This window comes from Syngnathoides biaculeatus, chromosome 19, assembly GCF_019802595.1.
Source record: "Syngnathoides biaculeatus isolate LvHL_M chromosome 19, ASM1980259v1, whole genome shotgun sequence".
NCBI classification, from domain to species: Eukaryota; Metazoa; Chordata; class Actinopteri; order Syngnathiformes; family Syngnathidae; genus Syngnathoides; species Syngnathoides biaculeatus.
The window spans coordinates 5,639,476-5,661,804 of record NC_084658.1 but is presented as its reverse complement, the minus strand read 5'-3'; the positions used below and the strand labels follow the sequence as shown (position 1 = coordinate 5,661,804).

The 22,329-nt window shown below is 41.6% G+C and overlaps 1 protein-coding gene across 4 annotated transcripts in view; it reads left to right on the top strand.

Moving 5' to 3' along the window:
* Positions 1–22,329, top strand: part of ctnnd2a (catenin (cadherin-associated protein), delta 2a) — a 272,667-nt gene that overhangs the window by 23,290 nt on the left and 227,048 nt on the right. For all 4 annotated transcript variants that reach the window (XR_009792632.1, XM_061804648.1, XM_061804649.1 and 1 more), the window contains exon 3: positions 19,808–19,938. Coding sequence is in view for 3 of the 4 variants with exons in the window: in XM_061804648.1 (XP_061660632.1) it covers positions 19,810–19,938 (129 nt within the window). In the remaining variant the exon portion in view is untranslated. The remainder of the gene's footprint in view (positions 1–19,807; positions 19,939–22,329) is intronic.

Below are 22,329 nucleotides of genomic sequence, written 5' to 3'. Positions count from 1 at the left end.
ACGTCTGAAGTTGCTCGCTATGAAAACAATTCTATAAATGTAGAGGGCCGAAAGTGGACTGAGTGAGATCTAATTAACTTTGGCCTCCAGGAGAAGCAGCTGATCTATCGTTACAGCCCAGTGACCTCTCCAAGAGGACATTTGAAATGCTAATTTAACAGCAGCAACCTGCCATACTTGAGTGGTGAGCGAATGACAGAAGTCTGCATACATAGCGATGACCCGTGACCCCCGTCATGCTTAATTTTCTGAGGCGGTTCTGTTGGTAAAAGCCCAATCAATAGTGCTGTTATTAAATGCCAGGGTGCCTGTGTTAGCCTGCAAACACAAGGTTAATAAGGCGCCTTTGGTCCACTATGGTGCCATAGTTTGGAGCGTGCTACTGTTTGGATTTTATTACCAAGCTGTGCGCAAATTGGACTACAAAACGAGCTTCTAATAATAAATCTTATGTTAGTCTAGCCAATTACAGTCCAAGCCAGTAGAACGACATAAATGCGATATTTGTCACTTACAAATGAGTTACATTTTAGATGTAATTGAAATGTAATATAGTGACAGTCGGTTGTGGATTTTTCATGTCGAGATAATGACTGGGTGTTTTAATATACTACTGTGAAAGGATGTGTTTGGTGAGATGAATATCAATACGAAATGTTTTTATCAGACGAGTAATGCACACTTGGCACTATCTGAGGTCTGCCTTTACAGAATCATAGTTTGATTGACGTCAGATTGAGACTGTCATTATAGTTTGCAGTGGTGTGACACTGTTTTACCGTATTTCAAGTGAGGCTTCTGTTATTTCAGTTGCTACAGTGAAACAGCTTTTCCTTGTCTTTATGTATCTTTAATAGAAAATGGCAAAAAAGTCACTTCAGTTGGCCTCGTTTCAGACAGCACCAAATGATTAGTTCTACATGTGTTTTTTTTTTTTTTCTTTGACCCTTCACGACATCCATTCTCACATAATGGCAGTGATAATGTAAAAGAGAATATCTACTGGAAGTGACTGATGTAAGAAGGTGTACATTCTAAGTAGAAGTCACCAGTTGAGCTTTCGTGTTTCAGTGTTGTGATAGTTGGAGAAGAGGCCTGTAGCCATGTGAATCACAGAGCAAGATGTGTTGCTTCTCTTCAGCTTTGTTTTGCACTGATACTGATTTAGGTATGATGACTTCCTGTTTTTGCTGTATGTGCAGGTAAATGGAGATGCTTAAGCTCCTCTTTATTACACTCATTATAATCCCTCAAGGGAAAATTCAACTGACACACATTTTTCATGTTTCACACCACAAAGGCAAACAGAGCACACGTAGTCATACAAGGAGAAGTGTGAAAGGGGTGTGCAAAAAGTGTTGCACCTCATCACTTGGGGGAATTGGGATACAGGCCTTGCCCAAGGGTACGTGCACAGTAGTGAGAAAGCAGACTGACATTTATGACCCGTGGTTATTTGGTTCCAAAGCCCAACTCCTTACAGATGAGCTACTGCCAAATTGAAGTTCAACCAAAATCACAGTATGCATTATAATTGTACTTTAAAGGGCAAGTGTCATCCCTCTAAAATAGACCTCGTAATGAAAAATACGTATAACATTATTCACTTCATTGTCTATACGAAACAATAAATATGAGCTCAGAGCGCATCATCCATGCGCAAAGTTGAAGTCACACTCGACATCCAAGTGGTAGCCATATTGGCTGCATCTTCTGTCCGTGGCGTCACCCGGGGACATTCACCATTGAAAATATACTGTGCCACGTACTATGGGAGACAAACACCCCCCTTCTGACACAGAAGGTCTTTTCGAAGAAGAGAACATCTCACAACCGTGTGAAGTGACCGGGGCAATATTACCCTATCTTTTCGAACCATATTTAGATGATATGCGGATAATGGCCAAACCACATGTGGCCAAATGACCTCCTTGCCTGATCCACCTCAGCGCGGCAGTAATAAAAACAACGCCGCCTGGGGGCGATAACGATGCCGCGACCAAACCGTCTCCCTGTCTGATACACCTCCATGCGACGGTGATTAAAAATAACTCCACCCTCGAGCGACGACGATGCCGCGGGCAAACCGCCTCCCCGTCCGATCATCCACCACACGGCAGAGATGACCCAATGCGGCCTGACGCCGCGATGATCCACCCTGGCGGCGCCGCGTGTGCCGATCACGGTTCCGGCCGGGGTGGCACATCGACACATTTAGCACCCCTGGTTTACGGATTATGTCCCCCCCACCAACTATTATTTTTTTTAGTAGGTGTATATACACCTACCTGTCATTTGGAACCCAGGAAGCTCTCGTCTTTTGCACCTGTGCAATCCATTTTTCCCAACCAGCCGGGTCTAATGGAAAAGTATGAAAAGCGAATCCATCCTCCCGGGTGTTCGAGCCAAATCCAGCAATACAATGAGCCGGCATTTTGGCTAACACAAAGGAACACCGAGCTACCTTCCAGCAGATAAAACGAGTATAAACATACAAGACCGCTTGCGTGCGCTACTGCCCTGTACGTCACTTGATGGTTCTTCTCAAAAACAAATCCCTCAAGAGGATTTTCATGGTGGGAGCTACAAAAAGCCATGTACGTCAAAATCTTGTTTTGTGGTGAAAAAACGGATGGGTCCATGCTGGCTGCCGTTTTTTTTCCTTAATAACATATTAAGAACCATACATTTCATGACTGTGAACTTTTAAGGTAGCAATTGTAATGTTTGAGCTGAGAATGTTTCTGAATATCTATATGAAGCACAACAAGGAATGAATCCTGTCCATCCAACCCTTTTCTATGCCACTTGTCCTCTTTAGGGAACTGGCTACTATAACTATAGCATATGCGAACTGACGGTGGGCGAGAGGTGGCCTACATCCCTTCGCTGGGGTACAGCTTTAATTTGTCGCAGGCCAATTGCAGGGTATATGTAGCCAAGCAATCACAGTACATTCACACATGTACTGGGAAAAAACCCATCCAAGCATGGGGGAATGTGCAAACTCTACACATATAGACTATGAGGCAGACATTCTAATACAATTCCTCTGTGCTGCCTGAATAAAACCAGCGAGCGAAGATATTGTTGTGACGGCTGTAATGTGATTAACCTTTTACTTAGGAGCCCTTTGCCTGGGTTCACTTTGACTCCGTGCGTTGCCATACTTGCTGAATTAGCATTCTTTGACCGCTGTAAATAGGCAGCAATGTCAGTAGGGTGAGAAAAGAGGTGAGGAAATATGGACCTCAGAAACCAAAAGCTGTGTCAATGGCGATCAAATTAGAGAGAAGGTGCTTTGAATTCTGTTGGAGCGTGGAGGCCCTTCACAATTCCTGAGGCTCGGCAGTGGGCAGCAGCTGTGGAATTAGCTGAGAAAATCGGCTTGAAGCTGCCTCCCTTGGCTATGGCATCCACGGTGTGAGATCTATCCAGAGTTGGAGAAATCTTGTTATGGGAGTTTGACTGAAAACACCTGCAAGCCTTCACGTGGGGGTGTGTGGGTGGAGGGTGGGTGGGGGGTACATAACTCTCCTCAAGTGGTATTGACTTTATTGCCATGGCCATATGGCTTTGGTTGCCTCTGTGGTTTTTTAAATCAATCTTTAAATTACCCTCGCAGTACAACTTAAGTAATTTAACTGAGGATGTTATGCATTTCATTGTGAACCATCTTTCCATTTTCATCTGTTTGTTGGTGTGTCTGTGTCTCTGTCAGAAACAACCTCTACATACATTGCTGTGGGTCAGCGTCAAGCCAGGAGGCTTTACAACTCACCAAGGTCCCATATGCCTCTTGTGGTAATAGCCTAGACTAAGAACATCATCACCCCCCTGAGAAACTGAGATAGACACAGAGGAAAAATCCACAATGAGTGCTTGAGGATGGAATATAGGAATGGCTGAATTTGACATACAGTAGTGTGGAAAATCATTTACACAATGCTACAATGAACATATAGTTAACTATCTGCAAAAGATGAAAATCTGCCTGAATATCCAAAGTTGACTTTGGGTAAAATTAAGAAAAGTTATTTAAAATATGGTTACTTTTGAACATTTTTTTTCCCTGTTTGCCTGTATGTTCTCAACTCCCATTTCGATACCAATATTATATTGACTAAGGCCCAGTACACACATGAAGACAAACGACTTGTTTTTTGTGTCAATCCTGCCTTTTCTTGACCAAGCACGTCTTACAAGATTGTCGTTTGTTCTGGTGTGCATTGAGTGTATTTGTCCTTATTTTTTTCATTTACAATTTTTAATAATGAATGTGCTCAATATTCACGATGAAAAGTCTGTGTGTGATGGAGAGCCATCTTCTCCTGAGTCATGACGCCGAGGTTTGTGATGACTGTAATAGAAACAACCTCTCTTACCTGTTTTTTTTGTATAAAAGTGAGTGCATTATATGGCAATTATAAGGTGGACAAACCGTTTTATCAGGCTCACGGCTATCAAAACATCAACGCGAAGCTGCAAGTGTTTCTTCGTCTTCAGTCTTCTGCATATACTGAAGAGATGTCTTCATGTGATACTATTGCGCGGTTCTTAAAGGTAATGAGAGAAGTCGCTTCAATTGAGCAGGATTGAAGTAAGGTGTGGTAATGACCACACAAGTGAACACACCCCACTTTTAAATATACTAGGTGTATGCTGGGCCATGAAATCAACAAAACCGGTTCTAGCTTGCCTCCTTGCAGAATTACGCCAAGGGCAGCGTTGGATTTGTGCTGGTCACCAAAATAGAGCCTGCCAAGGTAAATCGTGGTACTGTCTGTGTCTTTATTTAAATGGGAACTTGATTTAGAATGAGTCAGGAGCACCTGACTAACCTCTCTCCTATTATTCCCATCATACGTTTCTTTGTGCGTCTGACTTTCACTTTTGAGACATCTGTTTGTGTGCACATCAACATATTTTGTCCTTCAACAGTTAGTCCATCAAACCATCTGCCCCGAGGCCTCTTGGCTTGTGACAATGGACACGAACCTCTATTGTTTTGCCTGTGATTCAGTTCATTACACAGAGATTAACACAGAGGAAGATGCCACTGACACCCAGGGGCTTTGGACCCAACGACAGACTGACAGACAGTGGAGCGAGAGACTTTATCATGTCTTCCTCCCTCCCCCTCCCTCTCTCCGTCTGTTTCACGGTGCTTCTGACAGACACAAACATACTTGCACATGGTGTTACACGCTTATTCGGGCATTACCAAACGGTTGCAATTACAATTCAAAAACAAGCTGCGCACAAACAACCCAGACACACAGTCGCCCACTGACTCTTTCTGGCGGGGGATGCTTTAGAACAGAAATGGCAGCCCAGCGGCATCCGGTCATTGACACGTGCAGACACAAAGACATCCCTCTCGATGCAAACACGATCATTTGAAGAGTTTGCATGAAAGAGAAAGGAAAGAAACAAAGTGAACCAGTGCACAGTGGAATCGAGGACCACACCAACGAGTGAGTGAGGGAAAGGATGACATCATCTTGGGAAGGATGAGGCAGGGTACCAGTGGGACCACTTCCCTTCCTTCCTCTGACAGATGTAAGGTACCTTGGTGCGATCAAACACAAGCAGCTGGAAGATTTTGTGCTCTGCGCAGCTGAAGTAGTGTGGAAATAACATCGACATGCACAGTGCTACACACGTCTTGCCACACTTGCATATGTATCACGTCACATCAATTACTGTTGCTGCATTTTTAGATATCAAACATTCAAGTTGCTTTATTTAGCTATCTTACATGTGTATGGGCAAATATTAGAAATAATCTCTCTCAGTTCAACATTACTACAAACTACAACAATAATATTAAATTTAATGTTGCATTAATACATCTTTATTATAAATATGAAAAAATTGAACGTTTTGTTTCTTTAATTGCAGTAATGTTGTTGCAATTTTTGGACAAATTCTTAGTTGCAATTTGTATGTTAGTTGGACATTACAAAAGGAAGTAAAAAAAATTAAGTTGCCTATTAAGGAATTGCTACCGGGCTTTCTTCATTATATAATACATTTTGATCAAATGTTCCATTTTCGAAAAAAATCATATCCCTCCCCAATAAATTCATATTCTTTATAAAACAAAATGTTTGTACAGTTTAAAACACATCATATGACCCACTCTAATTAAGACTCCAACCAACGATATCTTATTTTTTCCAATTAATCGAGAATCAGATAAAGACTAAATTCCCATCCCAATATTAAAAATTACAATTTGAACTGGGAGTGCAGAAATGCACAAAACTGAATTAATTCTGATTCAGCAATAGGTATGGATTGCAACATGTCAGAAAATAGGCAAATATGTTATTAATGTTTCCCAAAGTAAAAGCAGATGTTTGGAAGCTACAGGGAGTCCTCGGGTTATGGGCGGGTTCTGTTCCTATGCTGGTAATGTAACTCTAATTCTGTTGTAAATCGGATTTCACCATTAGAGTCAGAATTTACATCAAAATACTTTGTATAAAAAACAAATACATTGAAATAAACAAATAAGATGCTGTACTTACCATTAGTGCTGAGAGGTGAATGGAGAAGGGGAGGCTGTGCTAAGCTATTGTGAAGGAATCTGGTCTTCAATCCATAACGTAGGTGGCCTCTCCATCTCAACAAGTATCAAAGTTGTTTTGTGATCACTGTATCCAACATAGGAACCGTAACCTTTAACATACGCTAAAATATAGGCTATGTCTTTTATAATTGTCACCACAGTCGACCGACTGAAGCCTAGCTCTTTACTGATGTTTGTCGGTGTTTCTCTTTTCTCCAATCTTTTTATGATCTTGAGTTTCATGGTAATGGATTTTCTTTTGGCTGCAGAAGCATTGCTAAAAGACACAACTTTCTTCTTTGGGGCCATAATGTCTAAAAAGTACGGTGAAAAATGCGAATATACTCCCAGCAGACAAACACCGATGAGCACATTGGGTAGACAAATGGCGGGTGAGCGTTGTATGATGACAAAACATTTTAAATCGAGACATTTTAACCCCAGGACTCCCTGTACTTATTTTAATTGAATACAAAAATTTATCTGGGGGGTACAGTGGCGCCGCTGGAAAGCTTTGGCCTCACAGTTCTGAGGTCCCGAGTTCAATCACGGACCCACGAGTGTGGACTTTGCATGTTTCAGTTTCCTCCCACATCCCAGAAACATGCAACATTAATTGGACACTCTAAATTGGCGCTACGTGTGATTGTGAGTGCAGCTGTTTGTCTCTATGCGCCCTGCGATTGGCTGGGAACCAGTTCAGGGTGTACCCTGCGTCCTTCTCGTTGACAGCTGAGATAGGCTCCAGCACTCCCCACGACACTCGTGAGGGTGAGGGCTAAGAAAATGAATGGATGGACAAAAATAATCTGTCCGCTTTCATAAAGGATGACAGAAATATGAGAATATTTACTGAGAGGGCCATAAGGATCTAAGGATTTCGAAAATTTTAACATCTCAACAATTAAATATTTATTAAAATAGATTAATATTAGGTGTTGATTCTTCTTCTGATACTTGTTCCACATTTAATACTAATAACAATAGAAGATGCATGGCAGCAATAATCCCTTCAGGGCCCTGGTGGAACTCTGATTTGTTTGGATTTCAAAACATGTTCTCCATCCATCCATTCTATTTTTTCTTGTTCAATCACTTATGCTGTTCAGGGTCAAGCGTGAGCAGCAGCCTTGCCCACTTTTCTTTGGGTGTTTGTACACCCTGGAATGGTTTTCAGTCAATCACAAGGCACAAATACCACACTTACACCAAAGGGTTAACTATTTCCAAATTAGGAAATAGTAATGACCCGTTCAAGGGTCAAACCCTTAATGGTAACTGTTGAAATAAATATAGCAACATTATGTGTTAATTGGCCCGTACTGCGCTGTTACAGATAAATTCTGAACCATGACAGTTTTAAATCGTGCCTCTGGCAGTTTTATATCCTCGGTTCAAATTGCCTTTGTATTTAATTGCATTAACAGCTCGTGATTGCCGCATGAGTGTGTTTGTGAGTGCTGTCACGCCAGGTGTACATCATGCGTGTATTAAATGCCAACGGATGCAAGGGATGGAACGTGCAAATGGGTGCCCATGCAGCCGTATCCCCCACAAAACCTCCAACAGGGCATTCCAATGCCGTCCCTCGCAGGTTTTTCGCAGCTTTGAATCTGACAAGCTGCTTTGATAAATTTCACACAAAACATGAGCACTATAGCCAGGAATAGAATTTGTATGTTTGAATATATCCTAAAATTTTGAAGATGTCTCAAGCATGTACAATGCAACAACAAGTATTGTATTCATTCGACAGGAATGGTACTGTGATATTTTTATTACTTGCATGGATATTGTTTTCAACCTTTTTGTCTTTTAAAACAACTATTATGTAAAGTATTTGGACACACTGTGCAAGGAGTTACATATTCATACTGTAGATGATGAAAACTGCAGCAGTAAGTAAAGTCTTCGCCTCAATCCTTTCATTTCATCCCCCTCTTTTTCCTTCCAGCTTGTTCAATCCAGTTTATTCTTTAATGCAGCTTGTTTAGAAGACTGACCTGTCAGTTCTGATCGCCCCCTCTCCAAGTAGCTGCCCTATTTATTTAGAGGAGGCGGCGAGTGACATCACATTCTACATTGGAGGGTAAAATTTAAACAGGAACAAGAATTGCTGTAAGCACCCGGGCAGACGCAGATATGTGTTGAAGAGGGCAGGTTGGATTTGTTTGTGCTCTTGTCTTGTTAGGTTTGCACTCAGGAAAATGACAAATCAATAATAAATGACAATGGGATTTTTGCTGGTTAGATACCTTAGAAATGCCCCTGTAGTATCCTTGTTGAAAGCCGTCACATCTGCTGGGGCCACCACGGACGAGTTGGAAATGTGGCCTCAGGGTCCCCGTAAGGGTGAAGGAAGTCAATCAGCAGTGTCTGTCTCTCCCCTCCTGCACTGACTTGCTGCATTCAACGCTTACGTGGGCTGGCCCAAGGCACCCTCAATCGCTGTTCAGGAAGAACCGATTTTTGCTGTCATATTCACTTTCCTATATGCATTACATGAATCATAAGCATTTCCCTTTACTTTTAACCATTTTATATTACTTGAATGAATGATGAACTTCACCAAATGTCAGCTGTGTCCATGTGATTCAAGTTATGGATCAAACTCATCTTCTTGCATGAAAGAAAAAAACCCAGTAAACATTCTTTTAGTAACTGGTGAGTTCTTGTTCCAAAAATGTCTGCTAACAATATCGAGGAATCACTTAGAATACATGTTAATTAAATTTCCTGCAGACCCCAGAAGATTTCTTTTCCCAGTTGGCTTTTATTTATTTTTTTTAGTTCAGGGAAATGGCTGGAAAAGTATTTTGGTTCCATGGACAGCAACAAGTACCGAAAAAAAAATAAAAAATTCAACATGGTAACCAACTAATCAATTTATACAAACGTTTTTTTGGGGGCCGGGTGGAGCCAAAACAAACAGAGTGCAAGGAGGGTTCATACAGATAACAAAGAAAACAACCCTTCAGTGAGTGATGATCCAGTCCTCCATTTTCTGAGCCACTTATCTTCACGAAGGTCACAGGAGTGCTGGAGCCCATCTTAGCTATCTTTGGGCAGGAAGTGGGGTACACCCTGAACTGGTTGCCAGCCAATTGCAGGGCACATGAAGACAGACAACAGTCGCACTCACGATCACATCTAGGGGAAATTTAGGGTTTCCAATTAATGCATGTTTTTGGGAGGTGGGAGGAAACCGGAGTGCCCGGAGAAAACCCACGCAGGCACGGGGAAAACGGGCAAACTCCACACAGGCGGGGCCCGGATTGAACCCGGGTTCTTAGAATTGTGAGGCCAATGCTCTACAGCTGCTCCACCGTTACGCCGTTCTGAATACATTATCCAACAATATGTAATTATGGTTATTCTTTTCAAATTATATTTTTATCATTTTTGGACATGACTGAAACTTGTAAAATTGTAACATGCATGAGTACAGATAAACAAAACCCTAACCCATGCATAGACTTACTTTCTATAAATGGATTAGTGGATATCCTTTATCACTACATGCAAGAATTACACTCCTTTGGTGGATGCCAGGGATCCAGTGTTACCACCGGAGATACATTCCCACACCGTATGTTACGATAACCTGATGAAGCGCTTTCAGATTGTGTAGATAGTTTGTCCCACAAGGGCAAAAAAGTTTCAGTCTGTCGGCTGCATAAAGATGTAGTTTTGGCATCAAGTGACACTGCTGTGGTCTGTCTAGACATTTCTTCACTTTATACCTGTCGCCTCTTTTACCCGACTCCCTCCTTCCATTCCAGTGTCAAAATAAGTGACATTATGGGGGAAATTCTACAGGGAGCTACGTTAACAATGGGCTGTGTGACGGGGACAAGAAAGTTTTGAATTATTTTTACCTCTTTTTGACTGTGGGGGAATATATTTCTAACTTTGTATGCTAAAGCTTTCTCCAGCTTGTCTCTGAATGCACACCCCAATCTAGGTCAACCTGCTTCACAGACTCCAGCACCGTGTGCGTGCGAATGCGTTGCGTTGCACATTCTGTCAGCACTCCAGGCTATGACAGACAATATATGCATTTTCACAGTAGTGAAAGCGATTAAATATTACTATTTTGCACTGGATGACTTATGATAAATGGTGGACTTCAGAGTAATAAAGTTGAGCATATCATAGGACCGCAGTAGCTGCAGGTATTGATCGAATGGGTGAAAGTTGCCTGCCTTTGAGGCAGTAGAAGAGCAGCAGGCCTCGGGCGTGAGATCACAGCCGCGTGTGAGCCGCCTCCTCAATGAGAGAATAAGGCCGCTGGAGACGTGAGCCACGTCCACCTCCAGTCTCATCCTGCAGTTACTTCTGGGCTTTACTCAGGCTTATCGCACCTCCAGAGGGAACGTAATACCCGACATGCATTTTCAAGATCCGCGCAGGTAGTTATATGCTTTTATTTTGTCACCACATTATGTTTTGGGTGTGCGGTATCTTGCTTACACAGAATACTCTGCAAACCCACAATTCATGCTTTCATCAAAATAAAAATACAATACACTTGTGTCCCACTTTTTTCTTTTTTTTTTTTTTTTTTTTAAAAGCCTCACATAACTCAGCATGTTTTTAGTGGGTGGTCCTGTCCCATGCAAATCAAACACTGCCCATTCCCCGCCCGCCCCTACTGCAGGTTATTGTGACGATTTAGGGCAGTGAAGAGATTGTGAAAGGATAAGTGCATTCTAACTGCACCTGTGTGGTGGGTTAATGAGAATATAAAATCCCTATGATTGGCTGGTGACTAGTCCAAGGTATATAGGGACTCTAATTCAAGGTACTTTTATTGTGTCTTCTTTAATACGCGTAACACAGAGAGGATTGAAATTATGGTACTCAAGGGCCCGCAGTGTTACAAAAGACAGTACAAATAACATCATATAAAGGCTAAATGAACTGTAGTACATACAGCATAAAAAGTATTAAATGAATGTCTGAATATACAAGATCAAGATACATGTGCAATGCAGTCGAGGTCAGAGAACCAAGGCAAATAAAAACCTTTCATAAATTAGAGAACAAAACCCCAATGCTGCTAAAGTGACTGTTTAGGACCCTAAGCCTAGTGTGTGTGTGTTTGTGTGTGTGTGTGCTTGTATTGTGCGTGTGAGTGAACGTGCACTTACATGTTTGTGTCTTTTGAAATGTAAAATTATCTAATTTTGTAGATATTCAATGAAATGCTAAATTAATAAGGATTATTGCTCTGTGTCACATTTTCTTGTACTGGTTTGACATATTGTAATTAAGGCTCTGTTTAGACTGAATTATTAATTGTATCCCTATAGTGATAGAGTTCATGGCTGTCAATTGTCGTGTATGGATTGCTATTAGAAAAAGGAGGTGTGATATTGTCATTTGTAATGCTGACATACTGTTGCATCTTAAGCTGTTCCTGTAAATTTGGCTTCAAGAAATCCATTTATAGCTTTTGGAAGATCATGTATCTTTGTGCTTGCCTACTCATGCATACAATTGTGCACCCACTTCATCTCTGCGGAGTGCGAACTAAATTATGCATTATTCAGAGTTTAATATGAGACATTACATGGAGGTAAATTAGATCCATCAATCATGGGAGACGTTTGTATGCGTCATTTGTCAGGATCATTTTAGAAAAGCAAAACAGTGTTTGGCACCAGGAGTGATTGGCTGGCAAAATTGGGCGTGAAAATTAAAATGATTGTTGCTTCATTTTGAGCCTGGCCTCACTCTGACTACATTAGGGCTATTAGCCATATGTTAGGAATGATTATTGTGTAAACCACTGCAGAAGTTGAAGTCTGCAACAAACAGGTAATGCGCTAAAAACGCTGATCAGTCTTAATTAACTATGTCACAATTTGATTTAGGGTGTTCAAAACACTGAGACGAGATGTGAAAGTGTTTCTGGGTTAGAAGCCTGCAATAGCTGTGACTTCAGCTCTTGCATCACGCCAAGAGCGGAGATGCCGTGAACGGCAAAGGAGGAAACAGAAATGGGGCAAGCGCAGAGGTATCCAAGCTAGGCTAGCGGCTAAACCACACACGTCAACTATTCTCTCAAGTCGATTTTGTTAATGTACGCTCTCTGGACAACAACTGGATTACATTTGACGACTCCACTCTTCTTGTAATGCTGGGATAGTACTGTGTTCTTATGTTTGCGGAAACATGGCCTAACAACAGTGTTCCAGGATTCTGAGGCTTGGTATTCAGACCATTACGGACTATAAACCTTCACCAGGGACTTGCAACAGCTCAATCTCCCTGATAAATAAGCTGAACGAGTCCTTTGCTTGTTTTGAGGCACACAAAAACATCCCTGCACACAAGACTCCACCCTCTCCTGGTGACCAAGTGCTGACACTGTCCTCGGACAGTGTGAAAAGTTCTCTCAACAGCATCAACACATGAAAAGCCCCAGGCCCAGAGAACATACATGGTTGCGTTCTGAAGGACTGTGCAGCTGAACTCACAGATGTCTTCACTAACATCGTCAACATCTCTCTGAGTCATGGTTGTCCACACAGGTTTCAAAGCCATCATCCCTGTACCGAAGAAGTCGTCTCCCTCCTGCCTTAATGACGACCTTTAGGTAGCGCTCACTCCCATCCTGATGAGGTGCTTCAAGTTGCTCGTCATGCACCTGATCAAATCCTCCCTCCAGCCATATTCTTGGACTCCTTCTAGTTTGCATATCTGTCCAACCGGTCAACCGATAAAGCTCTTTCCACCACACTCTACTCTGTTCTCACACACCTGGATTCTAAGAACTCATGTGTCAGTCTGCTGTTTATAGACTTCAGCTCAGCATTTAATAGGATCATCCCTCAACAACTGATCTACAAACTAAACCAGATGGGGCTCAACACTTTGATCTGCAACTGTCTGCTGGACTTTCTTACTAGGAGACCGCAGCCAGTATGGGTCAGCAGGAACACATCCAGCACCATCACTCTGAACATGGGGACCCTCAAGGTTGGGTGTTGTCTCTAAATGTGGAGAAAATCAATGTGATTGTTGTGGAATTCAGGAGAGCACATTCTCAGAATGTTCCCCTGAACATCACCGGTGCTGCAGTGGAGGGAGCCTGCAGCACCAAGTTCCTGTTAGTACACATCACTAGGGAGCGCTCAAGGACTGGCAACATCTCATAACTGTCCTGGAAAGCTCTCCAGCATCTCTACTTCCTGCGCAAACAGACCCAGAGCCCCGACCCCCATCATGTGCTTTTACTACAAAGGGAGCAAAGAGAGCATCTTGACCAACTGCATCACTGTGCAGTATGGAGCCCACACCACATCCTGATGCGAGACTCTCCATCGCATAGTGAGGGTAGCTGATTAGATCATAACAGCCTCTCCACCTGAACTCTGACAACCCACAAACATGCATATGCACACAGATGCTGGCACATGTGCACACATCAGACTCAGGGTCGCACAAACCACTTTAGCAGGGTTGGGGTTTTGTCATCTAATTTATATATGTCTTTCCCTTGGTCCTCTGATCTTAACTCTGTTGCACACATCACCTGATCGTTGATATTTGCACATGTAATTCATAATTTTTATACTGTATATACCAGGGGTGCCCAATGCGTCGATCGCGATTGACCAGTCAATTGTCGAGGCAGTTTTGGTCGATCGTGTGACCGCATGCCAAGCAAGCCCAACATCCGCCCATCATCCATCTCGTCACTTGATTCAGGGGTGTACATCAATCGTGCTGGTAGATTGATTGATATTCGGTTTGACCAATCCTGGCTTTTCATGACATCACTGCACATGTGGTATAAAGGCACGCATGTGAACATAAAGGAGAGTTCTACCAAACTGGCTTCTTATTTACCATCTGTCTTTTGCTTTCTTTGTGGCAGTCGCTGCAATGCACAAAACCCCCACCACCCACACATCGCGGCGATGATACACTCAGCACCCACCGCCATTCGGTAGACTGTGAGAGGCTGGCTGCTTAAAAAGTAGATATTACGGCAAAAACTTTTGGGCACCTCTGGTATATACTCATACCAGTTTTATTGAGGTGCTTCTATTTATATTATTCATACTGTCTTTGGAGCACCGTGGGCCCTTGACTACCGTAATTTCAATCCTCTGTATGTATTATGCAAAGTAAAGAATTGACAATAAAAGCACCTTGTACCTTGGCATTGTGTTCTATTTTTGTGACCTGTGCAAATCCATTGCTGTTTCTGGCATAACACTGCCAGGAAATGTTTTAGACCCTGCTTTGGTAATTTTGTGGACTGGCGTACATCAGCGCTTTTAAAAGTGGAAAGTCTGCACTTGCGAGGCCAAGTTCCCAGCAAACTTTAATTCTTTCTAATTGAAGCGGCTCCTCTCATTTCCTTAAAATGCGATGCAAGTAGTTTGGCATGGAGATGGATCACTGGATGACTGGAGCATTGAACATTAGCTGGTACCCACATTTTATTTTATTTTTGGCTGCTGACTTTGGAAAAAAGTAAATAAATACCTGTATATGATATATTTGTACAAATATGTTATGACATGTAAACACGAACAAAGACAGAAGAGAAAGCGATAATAGATTATGGGTTCCCAAATTTTTTTTGTCGCAAGATCTACTTTTCAAACAACCAACTTCGCACGAGCTACCATTTTAATGGAGGTTTGGCGGTGGGGGTTGTGCAACCATGTCTCTGTTTTGAGAGTGCAGAGAACTACCGTAGTGTACCAGTGAGCAAAAATTCTGGGCCGCCGCCACTGCTCAGCACCAATGCATGTTCATTTACCTTGCATCACCGCATGAAGCTATCTTGCACAACACATAATTAACTACATTTATTTTGTCATTACCTGAATTAGCTTTATTTTCCCTTCTTTGGTAATGCGATGGCAGACTGACAGATGAGGCTACACATTTTAAGATTATCATCTTAAAAAATACTCCTTCCATTCTCCATGAAGTTTTCCTCTTCTTACTTAGTCCAGCTCACCCACTTATTGTTATACCCTTAAATTTAAGTTTAACCTCCTAAACTGGAGGCCAACTCCCTAGGTTGCTAGAAGGCAACGTTTTGTTCACATATGCAGTGACACATGTCAGACAAGGCTAGATTGGTCAAACCAACTTGTCATTCAAGTGACAAATTTCCTAGTGAGGATGATAGCCTGACATTTTACACAATCGACGTATTGGGCACACCTGAATCGAGCAACGAGACGGATGATTTTTTTTTTTTTTTTTTGTCACACGGTCATACGATGGACCAATACCACCATCACGATTGACCAGTTGATCGAGATCAATGCATTGAGCTCCCTTGATGGAGATGTTTAAAGTTACTACGGATCCTTTGAAAGATTTCTTTTCCCCGTTCACTCGAGCAAGAAATAAGTGTTTTTACTTGTATTGACGAATGAGAAAATAGTTTTTGCATTTCCAGGATAGGAAGAAATTAACATTTATGAGCTAGACGTGTGAACCTGTGTTGATTTTATGTCACACAAGATGATACGCTGCCTGGGAGTACCTGAAGTGCATTTTGAGTGTTTTTTTTTTTCTCGTTTGTTTTTGTGTGAAAAGATAATATACTTGTCTTGTGAAAAAGTCAAACAAGATAAATATCCTTACTAGACTGGTTGTTGTACCACTTTATAATAACCAATCTTCTTCCTGTGCCTCCATTATGTCATATTCTGCTGTTCTGCTATTCAGGAAGCTGCATCCCATCTGATTTAGAGTAAAAGGCAGTCTTAACCCAGGTCTGGTCACCAGTCAGCCACAGGGCTCGAGAGAAAAATGACCAACAATATCAGACCATAAAGTCGTTCCACACACACAATGGTAATCCTGGGCTCTTGCTCAACCTGATGATTTTTTTCCCCCCCAAAACTAATTTACTTTTATTCTTATTTATTGTCATAATTGGGATAATAAAAAAGTGATCAAAATGGACACCTTCCTTGAGCCTTACAGACTCATAGAATTCAACCCCCCCCCAACAAGACCCTGTCCTTGCGCAGATTAATGGGAAGCAGCAGACATTTCCGCAAGTGCAATTAAATGTGTCCCAATCTCCATCTAAGATGAGGTCCCTGTTGCTTTGTATTCTGCAGAAAGTGGTGCATCTATTCAGTAGAAGGTGCTGACAATAGCGGCTGTGTGAAGCATTCTGGGATAGCGTGGCATTGTGACACTTGATGGGAAATGTGTTATAGCAGCATTATCTCTGTAAAAGCCAGCTTTGCAATTTTCTCAACACAGTAGTGGTCAGTGCATCGACCACAACGGTTTTCTGGAGATGATCACTTTTCATAATAATATGTATTGTAACATGTAAACAGTTTTGCAGGGAGTTGAAATTGTGGAATTTGGTCTGTTTGCAGAGGATGTGATTGCATCTTTTGTAAGTGTGTCACAATGATAAAACCGAGCAATAATAGAGGATATCTGATGAGCCACATACCTCAAAACGCTGTTACTCAATGTCAGTAAAACTCCCACTCTTTTGTGAAGGTGTTTAATAAACAGCTGAGGCTCCGTGACGCTCCTCTGCTTGAGTGTTGTCTTTGCTGGGGTCTTGGTTGCTCAGGATCCAAAGTGCGGTGACTCATTTCCTCTTATAGAGTGAAGATGCCATGCTCAGAAGTGCTTCTTTGACAGCCAAAGTGAAAATATCCATCTGCAGGCTGCCTTAGCAGCATCTTTTATTTACAGACACCACCCTGCCTCGCCTGCTGTCTCTGTCCGCTAGTGAGGAGACTAACTGATAGATGGACTCACTGTTTGATTTACAAACCTCTGACTTGTTTACGGTCTTTCTTTATGCTAATGGATTAGTTCCCCTCAATGGAGATCATATCACCCAGTGACTTTTGTCAGGCTGCCTACTAAACCAATACTCAGGCTCATTTTATTTTTCTGTTGAAGTAATTGTTTGAGAAGAATTATGGCAATGGCATTGTGGATTAATCACGTCTTAATTGCAGCCAACAAAGATGCTGTTCATTCAGTGTCATCCATTGTGGTTTTAAGAAGAGCAACATGACAGCTTTGGGAAGTTGTGGTCAAGCCTCTGCCATGTTAAGCATTACTTACCATACTTGACTCAACCTTTCCACATAGGTTGAGTCAAGTATGGCTAAATCATCAAAATGTATTCATCCACACAAAATTAAAGAGGATGTTGTTTAATAATTATTTGCCTTCAATCACTACACTTTTAAATGTAAGCCAGCTACGGTAATTAGCATGGATAGAGCAAAAAGGTGCACAGGCCACAGTTTCTGACCTAGCAAAAGTTGGCACAAACTTGGATGTCAACATTGGACATTGTAATTGGACTGATGAGTCTCCCAGGAAAGAGACTCCACTAACTCGCCTCATTATTTACTTTGCTCTATTGACAATGTCCACTCCCTGTGGTCTCTTTGCTATAAAAGTTGCTGCCCTACTTCCAGATTTCTTGGTCTTTTTTTTTTCTTTTTAACTCAGCTTTTAAAGAAGATTAAATATAAATGGCAGTTGTTTCCACATTGTGCCATTCTAACCCGCTTATATTAAAGTCTAAGTAAAGGCAAGATTTATGACATTAAAGCTTTGTACCAAACCACGATCACCTTACAGACTTTGTGTGTCTCCTAAGTGTTTAATCAATGATGAGTCTCGAGCCTGGAAAATATCAATTCATGACTCATCAGTGTGTCAAAATCCACTTGCATGATGTGGCTGAAGATCCGCTGAATAACTGAGCAAATGTCAAACACATTAATTCCGTGTTTGAAGTCTGGTGTAGGCTTTCTGAACTGATGAGACATAAGGAGGACGGTGCAGAAAATAAGATTCAGGTAACATTAATTTCACATATACTTTTGAGATGTTGGTGTCTCTGGCACGTTGAATGTTTCGGCCTAAGATGATCTGCTTTGTGGACTGTTTAATTTGGAGCGGTCAAACAACGCACATTTTATCATGCGTGGATGAATACCTGCTGATGAAGGGCACAACTTTTACCTGGAAAAGGGTGCCAAATGTTAAAGATTGCAAAGGCATCATCAATCATCACATGAATAATTCTTCCTTTTTTGGGGCGAGGGGGCTGTCCCATAGCTCTCCTTCATTTTCAAAGTAATTAGAATTGTGATAATTTCCTTTTCACATCTTATTCTAATAAGCAAAGGAGCGCTCACGATGTGACATTCTGGGAGATGAGAAGCGAGATTTGGTGCTAAGGGACGACTTGAAACGACTCCCCGTGGTTTCTTTAAACATACTGAATAGAGATTTTGAACATATTCATTTGTAGCGAACTAAGGCTGTTGAAATGGTTGCAACAATTGAATTGCACTATTATGTTTTTCAAAATAAAGATTAGTCATTTGGCTTTTCCTTTAAACATGCTGGATTAAAACACGTTTTTGCAGAGTAAACAAAGGGACCTAAATTGCATTATGGTCTAATACTGTAGCTTTAAAAGACACGGCACGACCTTGACAGGTATTATTTTTGTTAATTGCACCCATAGGTGGGTTTTAGTCCATTTTGGGGGCTGTCAAGCACTCCTAAATTGAATACCAGCACTCCTAAAATTTGACAGTTTATTATTTATTTCTTTTCACTGACAGATATGTTCTTCTTAAACCATCTAGAATAGTGCACAGCCATATAAAATACTTGGTCACAATGTAATATTTTAATAATAAAAATACAATACCCTTTGCCTCAAAAATGCCCACCTCACCACGACTGGGCTCTCAGCATGCTATCTGCACCAAACATTTGCACCTCCTGGTGATATATAGTGGATATTTTCTCATTTATTCCTCATTTTTGCCGTAATTAATCATTGCTCAATGTTCATGTTGTTAGGTAGCAAACAAGCTAAGATTAGTCCTTGCTATGAAACAATTCAGGTGGGCAGAGATGGCAAGACTGGTCTCAGTTTGAATTGAAATAACAGAAGCTCGCTTTTGTGTCATCTACTCTTTGTGTGTTTAATGAATCCTCTCCATTCCCCTTTTGCCTGTGGCTCAACATTTAAATAATCTCCATCGGATTTGATGATTTAGTCATCGAATTTCCCCAAACTGTGTTATGCTTGTCTTTCATAAATCTGGAATGAAATTGCATTGGAATGTAAAATGTATCTTGGCTGACCAGGAGCTCAGTACCTCTAAACCTCTGGTCCCAGAATCGGCTCTGATAGCGCCTGTGAATGTTTTTGATCATTTTCAGCCATGCCGGTGCCAGAGCAGCCCGCTGAGCAGGAGAAGGGTGCCATGGTTCCCCCGGTGATGTCGGGCTCCAATGGAGACAGGTCAGAGACAGAGACAACCTCATCTATCCTGGCCTCAGTCAAAGAGCAGGTAAGAACTGTTTCTGTAACATATGACATTGGGGTTCAGGGGGCATTTGCACAGCAAACAAAAAATCTTGCCCATTACTTTGGCATAAAAACAATATTCAGGGACCTGAAACTTGAGAATGCAGTTAATAACTATGATAATGGTTGTTAATGACAAAATATAGGCTCCTGAATTTCTGACACCAAAGAAATATATATACTGTATGTAGGGATTTGCAAAAGGTCCCAATAGGTTGTTTTTGTTTTTTTTCTTCAGTTGTATATTATTAGTGTTATTACCTATCAACTGCATTTTTACTTCATGTAAGTTTACTTTTAATAGGGTGTCTTCCATTTTGACAAATGTATCATCTTATTTGGCCAAAAGGGTTGATGACAATTTCATTTAGACAAGGTACAGCCACCTTATGTAAATTTACTTTTACCAGCTTTGCCTGGAAAAACAAAAAAATCCAAAAGATTGTGTATCTGGTTGCATGTATTGTGCTGGTAACTGATATTTAGTGTGGCCTTTGTGGTTTTGTCTTCACACTTTTCAGTCATCTTTTCAGACATGTCTAAGGATTTTCAACATGTTATTTAAGGGATTGTGGTGCATGTAAGAACATAAAGATTGAGAGGTGCCAAAGGATTTTGAGAGCGTAACGGATGGAAATGATGGACCATTACTGGGCTCCAGCTGTTGCCAAGAAGACTTAATTGAAATAGTCATTAAAAGCTAGACAATTACTTGAAGTGGTTCTTTTTCCATTGCTGAAACATGACGAGAGACAAGGCTTTTTGGGCCTGCCTGGGAAGACAAAAATGATTAGAAGGCCAGTACTGCTAAGGTCAACATTCTTAGGTGTCATTCTGTCTGTGTTTACTAGCGAGCATACAATTGTTTGTTTTTATATTGTTTAAGCTGAGAACCAACATGTTCAGACACAAAGAAGCAGGAAATAAAACATTTAATGATCCCAAGTCTCAATTTGAAAAACAAAAATGTTGCTTTCTCACTAATTGCATTGGATGATTTGTGTTTTGTGTTGGACTCATTCATTGGCCAGCTGAATGCTGTTCCATTAATTGCCATGCACAGTGGAAGAAACTTCGAAGCCAATAAATGTTTTTACTTAAATTAAACAGTGACGGACCATCCAATGTACTCTATCTAGGGAAAGGGCACCTATTGCAAATTACTTGACATACATACAATATTAGAGATTAATTATTATAATATCAATAATATATAATAATAATAATTATTATTATTATAACCAATTAACAAGGACACCTGAAGGAAGATCGTCAATGAACTGTTGGTCCATCTATCCATCCATTTTCTATAGTGCTAGTTGTCATTAGAGTTGCAGCAAGCTGAAGCCTATGCAATGTAAACTAAAATTAGTAGACATTCCAACAGCTTCTTTCCTCTTGGAATAAACTTCATAAACAGCTGACATAAAATTCCACTGCAACATTCGTACCCCATACTCCCGAAGCTCCCCACACAGGACTCCCCGAGAAACATGGTCGAATGCCTCCTCCAAGTCCACAAAGTCCAAGTCCATTTAGACTGGTTGAACTCACCTCATGCATCCCAAGGGTGTAAAGCTGGTTCACTGTTCCACTGTCAGGAAGGAAACCAGACTGCTCCTCCAGAGTCTGACATTCGACATCCTGACGGACCCTCCTCTCCAGTTCCTCTGAATAAAACTTGCCAGAGAGGCTGAGGAGTATTCCCTGTAGTTGAAACACACCGTTCAGTCCCCCTTCTTAAAAAGAGGAACTGCCACCTCAGTCTCACAATCCTGAGGCACTGTTGCCGATGTCCATGCAATGTTGCAGAGGCGTGTCAACTAGGACAGCTCTGCAACATCCAGAGCCTTTAGTAACTCCAAGCGAATCTCATCATCCTCATGGCCTTGCCACTGAAGAGCTATTTAATCACCGTGGTGACCTCAAGCCTGCCTCATAGAACCCAGACTGTTTCCTCATGGGAAGGCTTGTCACTGGAATTGAGGAGGTCTTCGAAGTATTCTCTCCACCATCTCATAAGTCGAGGTCAGCAGTGCCCCATCCCCACTATACACAGTGTTGATGGTGCACTGCTTCCCTCTCTTGAGACGCAGGATGGTGGACTAAAATTTTCTTGAAGCTGTCCAGAAGTCTTTCGCCATGGCCTCACTGAACTACTCCCATGTGTGACTTTTTGCTTCAGTGACCGATAAATTTGCCTTCCGCTTGACAAGCCGGTACTCACCAGCTGCCTCAGGAGTCCCACAGGCCAAAAAGCCGCGATAGGACTCCTACTTCAACTTGATGGCTCCAACTACCGGATATAAATTCCTTCTGTGTTTTTGCAAAACTTGGCAAAATAAAGATGATTCAGATTCTGATCTGAAGTGAT